This window comes from Bos indicus x Bos taurus, chromosome 9 (assembly GCF_003369695.1).
Source record: "Bos indicus x Bos taurus breed Angus x Brahman F1 hybrid chromosome 9, Bos_hybrid_MaternalHap_v2.0, whole genome shotgun sequence".
Taxonomy (NCBI): Eukaryota; Metazoa; Chordata; class Mammalia; order Artiodactyla; family Bovidae; genus Bos; species Bos indicus x Bos taurus.
In genome coordinates, this window is record NC_040084.1 from 82100176 (window position 1) to 82114037 (window position 13862).

Sequence of the window (13862 nt, forward strand, 5' to 3'; positions counted from 1 at the left end):
TCTGGAAACTTAGATAAAATTAAATGTTCTGTCCATCTTGTCTCGACTTTTAAATAATATTTAAATAAAGACAGGCAGACAGATGTGTGTTGCATAGAAAAGTTACAGTTTAGAAGGGCTTGCTTCCGTGCATCTTATCAGAAGTTTTGATGAACTTCAGTGCATTTTATGAGTGGTGTGAGTGTTTTGAGGTGAAGTGGATGTCGCTAATGTGATTGATACTAAAAGATGGGATGTTATTACAGAGAAGAATATGCACTTCTATCCTAAAGTAATATACAGTTTGTTTACCTTGTTCTGACTTGCCTCTCTGTTTCCACGGGACAAGCATGAGAACCATCAAACCAGCTGCTAGAAAGGAAAGGAGGCATCCTAGGGTGTTAAGGGTAGTGAGGCTCAGGAGTGTTTAGATGGAGATCTCTACCTGCTTCAGGAGTGTCTCTTCTACGACCATCCAGTTCCCCTGTCCTTGTCTTGCCAGCTTCTCATCGCTGTTTCTAACTCTTGGCTTTCAACCTGACTTTGATTTCTATTTGCTTGTCTTCTGGATTCTTACCCTCTCTTACCGCCCCTGTCCTGTGGCAGCATCTTGCATTATGCTTGCCCTTTCCTGTCTGAAAAGTCTACTTTATTTCAGAAATTCTTCAACTCCCATTGATGATAATGCTAAATCACTTTAGTCTGACTCTTTGCAACTCCAGGGACTGTAGCCCACCAGGCTCCTCTGTCCGAGGGATTCTCCAGGCAAGAATACTGGAGTGGGTTGATGTGTCCACCTCTAGGGGATCGTCCCAACCCAGGGATTGAATCTGCTTCTCTTTTGTCTCCTGCATTGGCAGGCGGGTTCTTTACCACTTGAGGAAGCCCAAGTTCTGTTGGTCTATTAAATATTTAGGGTGGTCCTTGAAGTCTTGCTGTCTTTTTGTTGAAGTATGTGTGGTTGTGTTATACTTCTAGGCTACAGAGAATGACTTGTATTAAAGATGAACTAACTGCCAGATTCAGCCATGATGAAGAATCTATGATATGTTATTTATATTTGTTATGTTATTTGGTATGTCAGTAGTATTTTTTTTTTGTAACATGATAAATTAATCTTATTTTCTCAAAGTTTCCCTCATGACTTAAAGCTGTTTCTCTCCCGATTATCTTTCCCATTTCTCTAGAGAACAATAAAAAACTAACAAAAAGCTGTCTTTGGATTTTACTTCACCAAATTTGTGTTAAAGAAAAATTGCTTTATTTCTTGAGTTGCTACATTTCAAGGTTTGCAAATATATTAAAATTCAAAAGTCACCAAAACCACAGGGCTGCTTATTACCCTGAGTGGCTCTTGTCTATTTTGAAGAAGAGCAGGGATAAGTAGAAGCAGTATGGAGACAGTTTTTCTTACTCTGGTTAATGTAGCTTAGGTGCTATCCTTTGAAAGGTGGTATTTACACTTGACTATAAGAAAGTAGAGTTGACCAGTCATCCAAATATTCTTTTTTTTTATTTTTTCTAAATTACAGAATTGACTCCTGAGGAGAAAGCCCAAAAGATTGCCAAAGCCATGCGCAAGCAGTCTTCTGAAGTCAAAGAGAAGTGGGAAACTCTAAATGCTGTTACTAGCAGTTGGCAAAAGCAAGTGGACAAGGCGTTGGAAAAGCTCAGAGACCTACAGGGAGCAATGGATGACTTGGATGCTGACCTGAAGGAGGCAGAGGCTGTGCGGAATGGCTGGAAGCCCGTGGGAGACTTGCTCATTGACTCACTTCAGGACCACATTGAGAAAACCATGGTCAGCATCCCTGCCTCAGATAAAGGGTTTTAAGAAATCCTTTCCCCGGGGGCTCAGAGGGTAAAGAGTCTGCAATACAGGAGACTCAGGTTTGATCTCTGGGTCAGGAAGATCCCCTGGAGAAGGAAATGACAACCCACTCCAGTATTCTTGCTTGGAGAATCCCTGTGGACAGAGGAGCCTGGCAGGCTACAGTCCATGAGGTCAGGAAGAGTCAGACAGGACTGAGCGACTTCACTTTGTTGTTAAATATAACACAAATAAGGAGAGCCACATACATTATATAAATTGTTACAAAAGATTGTTATAAGGCCGACACTGTGACAACATCCACCAAAATCAGGATATAGAACTTTTCTAGACACAACAGATGTTTTCCATATGCCCTTCACCATCAGAACTCCCCTCCCCACCAAAACAGCAACAAAGGTGACTTTTACAATACTTTACTTTCATTTCGTGATATACATTTTCACCCAGCTGTGAATTCCTAATCAGTATAGATTTAGTTTTATCTGTTTTTGTAAGAATACTTTAAAGTCCCTTTTAATCTCCAGATTTCCCCTCTATCTTTTATTTTCTCTGCAAGGTATTTGTTGAAGAAACTGAATTGTTTCCTTTATAGTGTTTTTCACAATGTGGCTCTTACAGAATGGCATCCACATGAGGTAGTCTGGCAGGTTGCTTTTTAAATGGGTGGTTGGATTTAGAGCTTTAATCAAAAGTGTACTGTTCTACTGGGCATTCTTTACTAATTATCTTATTGTCTCAGTATATAATGAAGAATTATTTTAGCTATAAATTCTGTTTGTAATATTGCCCAGAGTTAAGGATGTTAGACTTCTGGTCTAGATTCTCTTTGGCTCTTGTATTCTAGGACATATCCAGAAAAGAGATTAGTGGAATTTAGGCAGTAAAAGACACAAATAAACAGATTTAGAATGTATTGGGATTTGTGAAAAAGTAAAAGTCTTCATCTCTCAGTCGTGTCTGACTCTTTGTGATCGCATGGACTGTAGCCTACCAGGCTCTTCTGTCCATGAAATTCTCCAGGAAAGAATGCTGGAGTGAGTTGCCATTCTCTTATTCAGGGGATCTTCCCAACCCAGGGATTGAACCCAGGTCTACCTGCATTGCAGGTAGGTTCTTTAACATCTGAGCCACCAGGGAAGCCATTGAGGTTCATACTAGCACAGTAAACTATATGGGTTTCCCAGGTGAAGCTAGTGGTAAAGAATCTGCCTGTCAATGTAGGAGGCTCAGGGGTTCGATCCCTGGGTCAGGAAGATCTCCTGGAGGAGGAAATGGCAACCCACTCCAGTATTATTGCCTAGAAAATCCAATGGACAGAGGAGCCTGAAGGGCTACAGTCCATAGGGTCCCAAAGAGTCAGGCATGACAAAAGCAGCTTAGCATGCAGTGAACTATATAGTAGGTAGTCATGAAACAAAGAATAAATGATTGACAAATCAGACTGAAAATATCAATATTGTGAATGGGATTTTTATTGCAAAAGATATGCATCTTTTGTGCACAGACATTGGATAATAGTTTCCTTTTTGTTTTGCATGTGGCTGAATAGGAAATAGAAGAAAGGTCTAGGAAATTAACTGAATCCTACTCAGGCAAATTGCATAAGTATATATATATTTGTGTATAGACATAGGAATAATAATAGCATTTATTGATGCTTAGTACATGCCAAGAACTGTTCTTTAGCCAGTTTGCGTTGGTATCCTTTTTAACTCCCATACCAACCCAGCAAGCTAAGTGTTATTATTTTATAAATGATAAAACTATAGATATTGCTTCATGCCCACACAGCTAGAAAATGGTGGGGTTTCAGGATTACTTTCTTGCTCTTCTCTTTCATTGTAGAGACCTCATTGATAATATTGTCTTTAAGCTCAATTTTGATCGACTATTTGAATTTGAATCTTTAAAGGTTACATATTATATTTTAAACAAAATATTTATTATTAAAAAGTATTGGGGTCTGCCATCTTGCCATCTTTCATGGTAAATATACATGTTTCCAGGGACCATGAATTAAGTAGGCTTCTTCATGTAACTGTTCAGTCGCTCAGTTGTGGCCGACTCTTTGTGACCCCATGAACCGCAGCACGCCAGGCCTCCCTGTCCATCACCAGCTCCCGGAGTCCACCCAAACCCATGTCCATTGTGTCGGTGATACCATCCAACCATCTCATCCTCTCCACCTGCCCTCAATCTTTCCCAGCATCAGGGTCTTTTCCAATGAGTCAGCTCTTCACATCAGGTGGCCAAAGTATTGGAGTTTCAGCTTCAACATTAGCCCCTCCAATGAACACCCAGGACTGATCTCCTTTAGGATGGACTGGTTGGATCTCCTTGTAGTCCAAGGGACTCTCAAGAATCTTCTCCAACACCACAGTTCAAAAGCATCAATTCTTCGGTGCTTAGCTTTCTTCACAGTCCAACTCTCACATCCATACATGACCAATGGAAAAACCATAGCCTTGACTAGATGGACCTTTGTTGGCAAAGTAATGTCTCTGCTTTTGAATATGCTATCTAGGTTGGTCATAACTTTCCTCCCAAGGAGTAAGCGTCTTTTAATTTCATGGCTGCAGTCACCATCTGCAGTGATTTTGGAGCTCAGAAAAATAAAGTCAGCCGTAGTATCCACAAATCTGAGTTAAGATAGCAAACTGAAAATACAACTTTTTAAGATAGGATAAGTTCTTTGGAAGTTGCACACTTCTTGTGTTTTAAAAGATGATATTCAAACACTGAAAAATCGTTAAGCCAACAGATTACAGAAACTATGTTCTGTTGGTTTGCAAAACTGACTCTTGAGTAAGAATTTACCTTTTTGAATTTGAAAGCATCAGTTTTTAATATGGGATGATTAGTGTTGAGGGAAAAATGAAGTTATATCTGGCCTAAAATTTTGGGACTTGTTAATGCCATTTGACTGAAGAAATTACCCACCTCTGCATCCAAATCCTTCTGTTTACATTTCTGCTTATGTGGGAAAGTTAGGAAAAATACAGTTAATATTTAAGACCAAGGATTAAAATATTTTAACATCTTATTAGGAAAAAAGAAAATAAAACCTAGGTCTCTTTAAGCCAAATAAATATATTCAAACTTCAGCAGGTTTCATATGTGCTTAAAGAATACTCCTGAAGTTATAGGCAGGTGAAAATAAGTTCTGATTATTGTTAAATATTATTAAATATACCAAAGCAACTGGAAAACAAAATATTTTAGGGTGATTGAATAATTTCAAGTTCCTGAATTATACTTAATCGCTCTTATCTGTGGAGTACACAACTCTGACAGGAGAAGAGCTGAGATTCCCATCTGCCAACAGGCTGCTGGTCAGCACCTTAACACATGCAGATGTTTCTGTTTTTATAGCAAAGAAAACCTCATAGATTTTATTCTCGCATGGGAAAATGCAGCCAAATCATGATAAATTTGTTCTTTACATCAGAAAACATAGCAGATCTGAAACCATTTTACAATTTGCTTTATTTCAGAAAGTGCCTTAGTTTGGAGCTCTTAAAGCCCAAAAGATAAACTTTCTTAATGGAAAGATTCCTTATTACCATAAAACACTGGACCACAAAAACAAAATTAAGCCTAAAATGCATTATTTGTCTGAGGGCTTTTAATGTTTTTACTTGTGGCTTGTAAGAAAAAAGCATAATTTTTATGTTCAGTTCAGTTGCTCAGTTGTGTCCAACTCTTGGCGACCCCATGAACTGCAGCACACCAGGCCTCCCTGTCCATCACCAACTCCCAGAGTCCACCCAAACCCATGTCCAATGTGTTGGTGATGCCATCCAACCACCTCATCCTCTGTCGTCCCCTTCTCCTCCTGCCCTCAATCTTTCCCAGCATCAGGGTCTTTTCCAATGAGTCAGCTCTTCACATCAGGTGGCCAAAGTATTGGAGTTTCAGCTTCAACATCAGTCCTTCCGATGAACACCCAGGACTGATCTCCTTTAGGATGGACTGGTTGGATCTCCTTGCAGTCCAAGGGACGCGCAAGAGTCTTTTCCAACACCACAGTTCAAAAGCATCAATTCTTCGGTGCTCAGCTTTCTTTATAGTCCAACTCACATCCATACACGACCACTGGAAAAACCATAGCCTTGGCTAGACGGACCTTTGTTGGCAAAGTAATGTCTCTGCTTTTTAATATGTTGTCTGGGTTGGTCATAACTTTCCTTCCAAGGAGTAAGCGTCCTTTAGTTTCATGGCTGCATTCACCATCTACAGTGATTTTGGAGCCCAGAAAAATAAAGTCAGCCACTGTTTCCACTGTTTCCCCATCTATTTGCCATGCAGTGATGGGACTGGATGCTATCATCTTAGTTTTCTGAATGTTGAGTTTTAAGCCAGGTTTTTCACTCTTCTCTTTCACTTTCATCAAGAGGCTCTTTAGTTCTTCTGCACTTTCTGCCATAAGGGTGGTGTCATCTGCATATCTGAGGTTATTGATATTTCTCCTGGCAATCATGATTCCAGCCTGTGCTTCCTCCAGCCCAGCGTTTCTCATGATGTACTCTGCATAGAAGTTAAATAAGCAGGGTGACAATATACAGCCTTGACGTACTCCTTTTCCTATTTGGAACCAGTCTGTTGTTCCATGTCCAGTTCTAACTGTTGCTTCCTGACCTGCATACAGGTTTCTCAAGAGGCAGGTCAGGTGATCTGGTATGCCCATCTCTTTCAGAATTTTCCACAGTTTATTGTGATCCACACAGTCAAAGGCTTTGGCATAGTCAATAAAGCAGAAATAGATGTTTTTCTGGAATTCTCTTACTTTTTCCATGATCCAGCATATGTTGGCAATTTGATCTCTGGTTCCTCTGCCTTTTCTAAAACCAGCTGGAACATTGGGAAGTTCATGGTTTACATACTGCTGAAGCCTGGCTTGCAGAATGTTAAGCATCACTTTACTAGCATGTGAGATGAGTGCAATTGTGTGGTAGTTTGAGCACTCTTTGGCATTGCCTTTCTTTGGGATTGAAATGAAAACTGACCGTTTCCAGTCCTGTGGCCACTGCTGAGTTTTCCAAATTTGGTATATAGAGTGCAGCACTTTCACAGCATCATCTTTCAGGATTTGAAATAGCTCAACTGGAATTCCATCACCTCCACTAGCTTTGTTCATAGTGATGCTTTCTAAGGCCCACTTGACTTCACATTCCAGGATGTCTGGCCCTAGGTGGATGATCACACCATTGTGATTATCTGGGTCATGAAGATCTTTTTTGTACAGTTCTTCTGTGTATTCTTGCCACCTCTTCTTAATATCTTCTGCTTCTGTTAGGTCCCTACCATTTCTGTCCTTTATTGAACCCATCTTTGCATGAAATGTTCCCTTGGTATCTCTAATTTTCTTGAAGAGTTCTCTAGTCTTCCCCATTCTATTGTTTTCCTCTATTTCTTTGCATTGATCACTGAGGGAGGCTTTCTTATCTTTGCTTGCTGTTCTTTGGAACTCTGCATTCAAATGGGTATATCTTTCCTTTTCTCCTTTGCTTTTCACTTCCCTTCTTTTCACAGCTATATGTAAGGCCTCCTCAGACAGCCATTATGCTTTTTTGCATTTCTTTTTCTTGGGGATGGTCTTGATTCCAAGGAAAAAGCTCTTGTCATCTCTAAAATCTGTCTTGAAGTTATAATTTTTAAAGAACTTTCACCATCGTTAGAAATAAAACTGGTTTTTATTTAAAATTATATAAACCTGAGAATATTTTCTAGCATTTTATTTTTCATCTTTAAGGCCTTTAAAATACAAAGATACTGATTTTAAAAGCCGAATCTTATAGTATAAGATCGCCACTGAAGAAAGCTTGAAAGATATGAGTTCTGTAATTATTCTCAAACTGAATCTGAGGAAACTCAGGCCTTTTCAAAGTCCAGACTGAAAAATTCTCTTTTCCCACCCCTCTCTATGTCCCATGCTTTTTTTATTAAATACGAATTCTTTAAACCTCTAATGTCTCTGTTATCTTACATCCTTTGTCATTGACCTGTATTTGTGAATTTAGTTGTATACATTCTGTCACCCGTGAATGATCAACATCTGCAATCATGGAGAAAAACTATCACAAAGTGAATTCCTTCCACCTAGCAGCAATTGTCACATCTTCACGGGCTTCCATTCTTCTTTCTGATTTTGATTTTTTTTTTTTTTTACTTTATGCTTGATTACAGAGTAATTTATTTAACCCCACCACTTCAGTCATTTATTTACAGCTGAAATGAAATGTCCGTCCAAGGCCTACATTTGAAATGCTAGTGTCTTCAAGGTTCTGGTGACATTTCCTTCTATGTTGACTTCCATGCGCACTGGTTCAGGTGTCACTTACACAGTTACCTCCGTGGTCTATAGCTTTCATTTTGTCTATGGGCTCCAGATCTGTTCTTCTGACTCTCCAACTTGAGCATCTTCATGTGGTTTTTGGACATGTTCGAGAATTTTGAAATAAACGTATTATCTTTTTTGTTCAAAATTAATTTTGTTTTTAAAAACAAAATTATGTTAGTAATGTTATTTTGATGTTTACCAACCATAATTATTATTTTTAGCCTTTTCATGTTATAAAAAGAGGATTTGGGAAGCGGCTAAAGGTTTCCTTTTTATAAGTACGAGGAGGAAGTAAAATTAATATTGTAGTGTTTTAATAAAACTTTATAGTGTTCAAAAGCACTTTGATATCTATTATGCTTTAGCTAAACTTAGAGTGATGAAAGAGAAGAAGAAATGGGACTGAGACGCATATGCCTGCTCTCTTAAGGGGTGAAAACTGCAGAAACGATGACACTTGAGAGCTTAGTCTAATAGTATGTTCACAACACTTAACGCCTGTATGTTTGGTACACAGTTAATATTTAGCATAACAAAGAATTTAAAATATTCAAGTGTCTTTTAATATCCCACTTCCGTTCCTGGTGCTATATTGGCTCGTGTATTAGTGTTAGTTGCTCAGTTGTGTCTGACTCTTTGTGACCCCATGGAGTGTAACCCACTAGACTCCTCTGTCCATGGGATTCTCCAGGCAAGAATACTGGAGTGGGTAGCCGTTCCTTTCTCCAGGGGATCTTCCTAATGCAGGGATCGTAACCCAGTCTTCAGCATTTCAGGCAGATTCTCTACTGACTTAATCTTGCCTCAAATACCATTTTTGAACCTTCATCATTAGAAATGAACTCTGTCCCTCTTTTATTACTAACTTCGTACTGAGTACTGGAGAGTGTCTATTCTCAGGAAGCTTCCATTATATGGAGGGAGATATTAAAATATGAATGTTTACATTACCAGGAACTAAGAGCTCTAATAAGAAGTAGTATATAAAATCTATAATAAGTGGTTCATATGGCACAATATAATAAAAAATGCCCCCACTGTAAAAGCTGATTTGTGTGTCCAGAGATGTGCAGCTTGGAAATCCTGCCTGGCTTGGAGATGAGGGATAGAAAGCTGGTGAACACGTGGGCAGGGCCTTCAACCAGGACTGGAATAGGAAAGGCCTCTAGGAAATCTTTCCAATAGGTGGGGCATGCCAGTGAGTCTTTCAAGGGATGGATGGAATCTAAGCAAAACTTTATGGGAAAAAAGATACATGAATATAGAGGGGGTTGAAATTATGTGGAGAAAGGAGAAAAACTTGGTGTTTTCATTATTGTTCGTTCTCACAGGACGTATCACTGTCACATACCCAAATTTTTTTTGTTTGTTTTATTTCTCCCTCTTGACATGCATCCCATCAACCCCCACCTGTTCCAGGTCTCTTACTCTGCCCAAAACTGTCATTCCTCAGTTCTAAGCTTCGTTTACTTCTTTTCTGATAGACCCTGCTCTTCCTTCCCTACCTCTAACCACAAAGAAAGGTCTAAAATGACTTTGAAAGAGAGGAAACTTACATCTTAAGTATATAATAGGCATGGATTTTATGGTTAGGAAAGCTTTTTGTACCCACTTTCTAACTTAATTTTAAATAGAGACATTTCAAATTGAGTTTTTGCATCAAGTGAAAAAATATTAAAGTATCCATATGAAAAACTTGGAAAATATGAAAGAAAATTAAAGATAAAATCCAGTCTGAAAATTAGTAAAAGGGATAATAATTTTTTCCAGAATAAACAGTATAAATGGAAAATTTGAAGGAAAAACATAATCATTAAATACATAAATCATTTAAATGTGTTTGTGCTATAATTTTTCTCTTCACGCATCTATTTAGATTCTCTGGTTTATAAAGGGGAACTCTGGCTGGAGGTCCTGGTTCTTCAAGACCTCAGTCAAGTCAGTTGTTGAGTGAGCAGGTATCATAGATGACTTTTCAGCTGATCTTGGTGTTTTGTTTTTTATTTATTTATTTTAGGAAATACGGAATACTAGCTTTTGTTTTATTCTTTTCTGATGACATTATTCTTATGTTTTCTCCTAGGCATTTAGAGAAGAAATTGCACCAATCAACTTAAAAGTTAAAACAATGAATGATTTATCCAGTCAATTGTCTCCTCTTGACTTGCACCCGTCTCTAAAGATGTCTCGCCAGCTCGATGACCTTAATATGCGATGGAAACTTTTGCAGGTGTCAGCTGATTCCTCTTCATAATGCAGGCTCACACTTCGGTCTTTAAGCCCTACCCCACTGTCCTACCACTTGCATCCTTTCCTCGGTCTTTATGAGTTGTATTTAATAATGGATTTCTAGCATATGATGACATTAGATATTTGTCTTTCTGTATCTTGAACCCAAAGGCCTCATTTACTTTTGAATATAGATTTTAATGTAATTTTATAGCATTCTCTTCATAGGATTTTCGTAGAAAATTGCAAAAGGTCAAATAAATCACAGTAATTGAAACCTATGGTAGGTCACAGAAACATTCTTTCCATAATGGCTCATAAAGGAGTCGTTTTTCTTACTTGAATTGTGTTTTTTTTTTTTTTTTTTTTTCTTTTGAAAAGTTAAGAAAGTCTCCATCCTTCTTCCATTGCTTGCTTTTTATGTATCTTGCTCATTTTTTTCCAGCTAGCACACTTTAGTATATTGGTATTTTACCTTTAGCTCTTAGATCTTAGTTGCTCTAATGTAGTTGTTTTAATATAGCTGAGCATTTCAGTTTTAAAAGAGTCAAACCAGGAAGAATCTTGTTGAGTGCTACTAATTATCTGCAAGTTACCACATGTTCCAGTCAGTAATTTTTGGCTCAGTCTTTGTAGAGCTTTGTCACAGTGAGTGTCCAGTTTCTAGGAGTCAAAATAATAATTTTTTCCCCTGAAGAGTAGTGGGATAGTTTAAGTGAAAAGTGAAAGTGAAGTCACTCAGTCATGTCCAACTCTTTGCAACCTCATGGACTATAGCCTACCAGGCTTCTCTGTCCATTGGATTTTCCAGGCAAGAGTACTGGAGTGGGTAGCCATTCCCTTCTCCAGGGAATCTTCCCGACCCAGGGATTGAACTCAGGTCCTCTGCATTCTAGGCAGATTCTTTATCATCTGAGCCACCAGGAAAGCCCCATGATAGGTCCTGAATTAATTTAACTGTTGAAACACCTAGTGGGTTATATTTTCTTCATGAAATTGAAGAGGTTGTAAATGAGTAAAAAGTATTAAACAGTCTTCTCTGTCTTTGAAAGAATATTCTTTTATTTGAAGACTATTTGAATATTTGAATATTAATCTGGGATTAGTAAAGCAGAATCTGTTAAACTCATACATGCTTTTCTACTGAGTAGAACAGAGAAGCATTTGACTGTTATTCTATTTCAGTTGACTCTCCTCCATTTCTCTAATTCATTATCTTCATACTGGTATTGCTGTGGTCCATCTTGATTCCCTTGCCACTCTGCTTCTATTGTTACCATCTGCAAAGATTAGAAGTCAAGGAATACATTATGCATGAAAAAGTTATTCTTTCATCCTGATCTCTGAGCTTGGTAACCACTAGAGCTCAGATGTTGCTGCTGCTGCTTCTGCTAAGTCACTTCAGTCATGTCCGACTCTGTGCGACCCCATAGACAGCAGCCCACCAGGCTCCTCCATCCCTGGGATTCTCCAGGCAAGAATACTGGAGTGGGTTGCCATTTCCTTCTCCAATGCATGCATGCACGCTAAGTTGCTTCAGTTGTGTCCAACTCTGTGTGACCCCATGGACAGCAGCCCACCAGGCTTCTCTGTCCACAGGATTCTCTAGGCAAGAATACTGGAGTGGGTTGCTCAGATGGTAGTTGCTGATTAAATATGAGGAGCTCAATTTATGCTGGCTGACAGTGGTGTTAAATTTCAAGAGTAGCATCTTGTGTTCTCTGGAATGTAAAAGTGTGGCATTTGAATGCTTTTGGTCACAACAAACCAAGTACCTGCTAATGTAATTTTGATAGCTAACCAGGAAGAAAAGGAGGTACCCAGTGAGCCAGAGACACGCGTTCCATTTAAAGGCAGCTGAAAATAAGATTGGCAATCTAAGTGGAACACCTCACTAGCACTGCTAGATGAAGACCAGGAAGAGGAAATGGAAATTCAGTAGGCTGTGTGCAATTGTTATTGATTTGCAGTTAATTTCTCAGGGTACCAAATCTGCATTTTCAAAATGTAGACAGCTAAGACTGTGTGTAAACAGATAGATAGAGTGTAGTATTCACCTGGTATCTACTTGAATACTCCCAAGTCAAGATGATAGACATGAACTTGGAGGAATATAAGTCATCCATATTTATATGTCCTTCCACTCTCCATCTATATCTGTCATCTGTCTCATCATCATTATCATCTATTTTTTCCCCTTGGAAAATTTTAGACTTCTTTTTACAGCCCTTTGTGCCACCTTCCTTACAAAAGAAAGATGAGTAGCCACTGACCCCATGGCCACATCTTTACTTTAGATGCTTTAGAGTGTTACTGCTTTTGACTAAAGTGTTGAATAATGTCAAGACATAGCTTCTGACATCAGATGGATTGGGTGTGAATACTAACATTGCCACATAATAATAACTTTATATCCTTGAACACCTCTTTAGGTCTCCACATCTTTATCTGTAAAACAATGATTATAATGAGTAATACTTATTCAATGTGAGTTTTGTGAGAGTTAAAAGAATTCACATAAAATACTTAGAAGAGTACCTGGCACTATTTACTGTTACTTGATGTCGAGTCTATTTTCATACCCATACTTTGATTCCAAATTTAGAAGAGTCTGTACCAGCAATCATATCTTGGGCTATAGTACCATTTATTATAGTACTTAAATCAAGCTTATTATTAAGGTCATTGTTTTGAAATCAAATTATTTCTTGTATGTATATGTGCAGGTGTCCGTTGATGATCGCCTTAAACAGCTTCAGGAAGCCCATAGGGATTTTGGACCATCCTCTCAGCATTTTCTCTCTAGTAAGTACCAATAAGCTGACTTCAATTAATGACTTCAATTCATTAATTGAATGAATCAGCATATTATTTCACTTTAACTAAAGAAACTATATCCTTTGTTATAAATATATGTGCTTTATTAGATGAATATAAAAGAAGAAAATCTCAACATCAGTGACCAATCAATACCCAGTGCTTATTGGCTACTGGTCTATCATCTGGTCATGGTAAGTCTTTGAAGTGAAGCAAAAATTAATTCATCTTTAGCTAGGGTTTTTCACTGAACCATCTGTTGTAATAACTAATATAGTATCCTATTGCTGTGCCATATGCAAAGATTTTGAACTTCACAGCAAAGAAATCATTTTTATATTTAAAATTTTTAAATTAATTTTCCTACTAAAAAATGCATGTTTATTTTCAATGCACCTGGAGACTTAAAAAGAAAAAAAAAAAAAGTCCCCGTAAATCTTTGAGAAGATTCTGGTTTATTAGGCTCATTGCAATCATACTTAGCTTCTCTTCTAATTAAATATTGCAGATTTAGCCAAAGCACATATGTAGAGTTTTACGCAATAGTCTTCAACTGAAATTTTTCATTTTGTGAGCTGACTGTTCATGAGATCTTTAATAAGTAATTTGAGCTCTTTATCACTCACTGCTAAGGAAATTAAAGAATATCTGATTCAGAGTCAC

General features: G+C 38.1%; 1 protein-coding gene across 1 annotated transcript in view; it reads left to right on the plus strand.

Annotated features, from left to right (window-relative positions):
- The window catches only part of UTRN (utrophin), a 557360-nt gene that overhangs the window by 439103 nt on the left and 104395 nt on the right, over positions 1 to 13862 (plus strand). Inside the window, 3 exon segments of the mRNA XM_027551766.1 lie at positions 1512 to 1780; positions 10237 to 10383; positions 13109 to 13187. Coding sequence (XP_027407567.1) covers positions 1512 to 1780; positions 10237 to 10383; positions 13109 to 13187 — 495 coding nt within the window.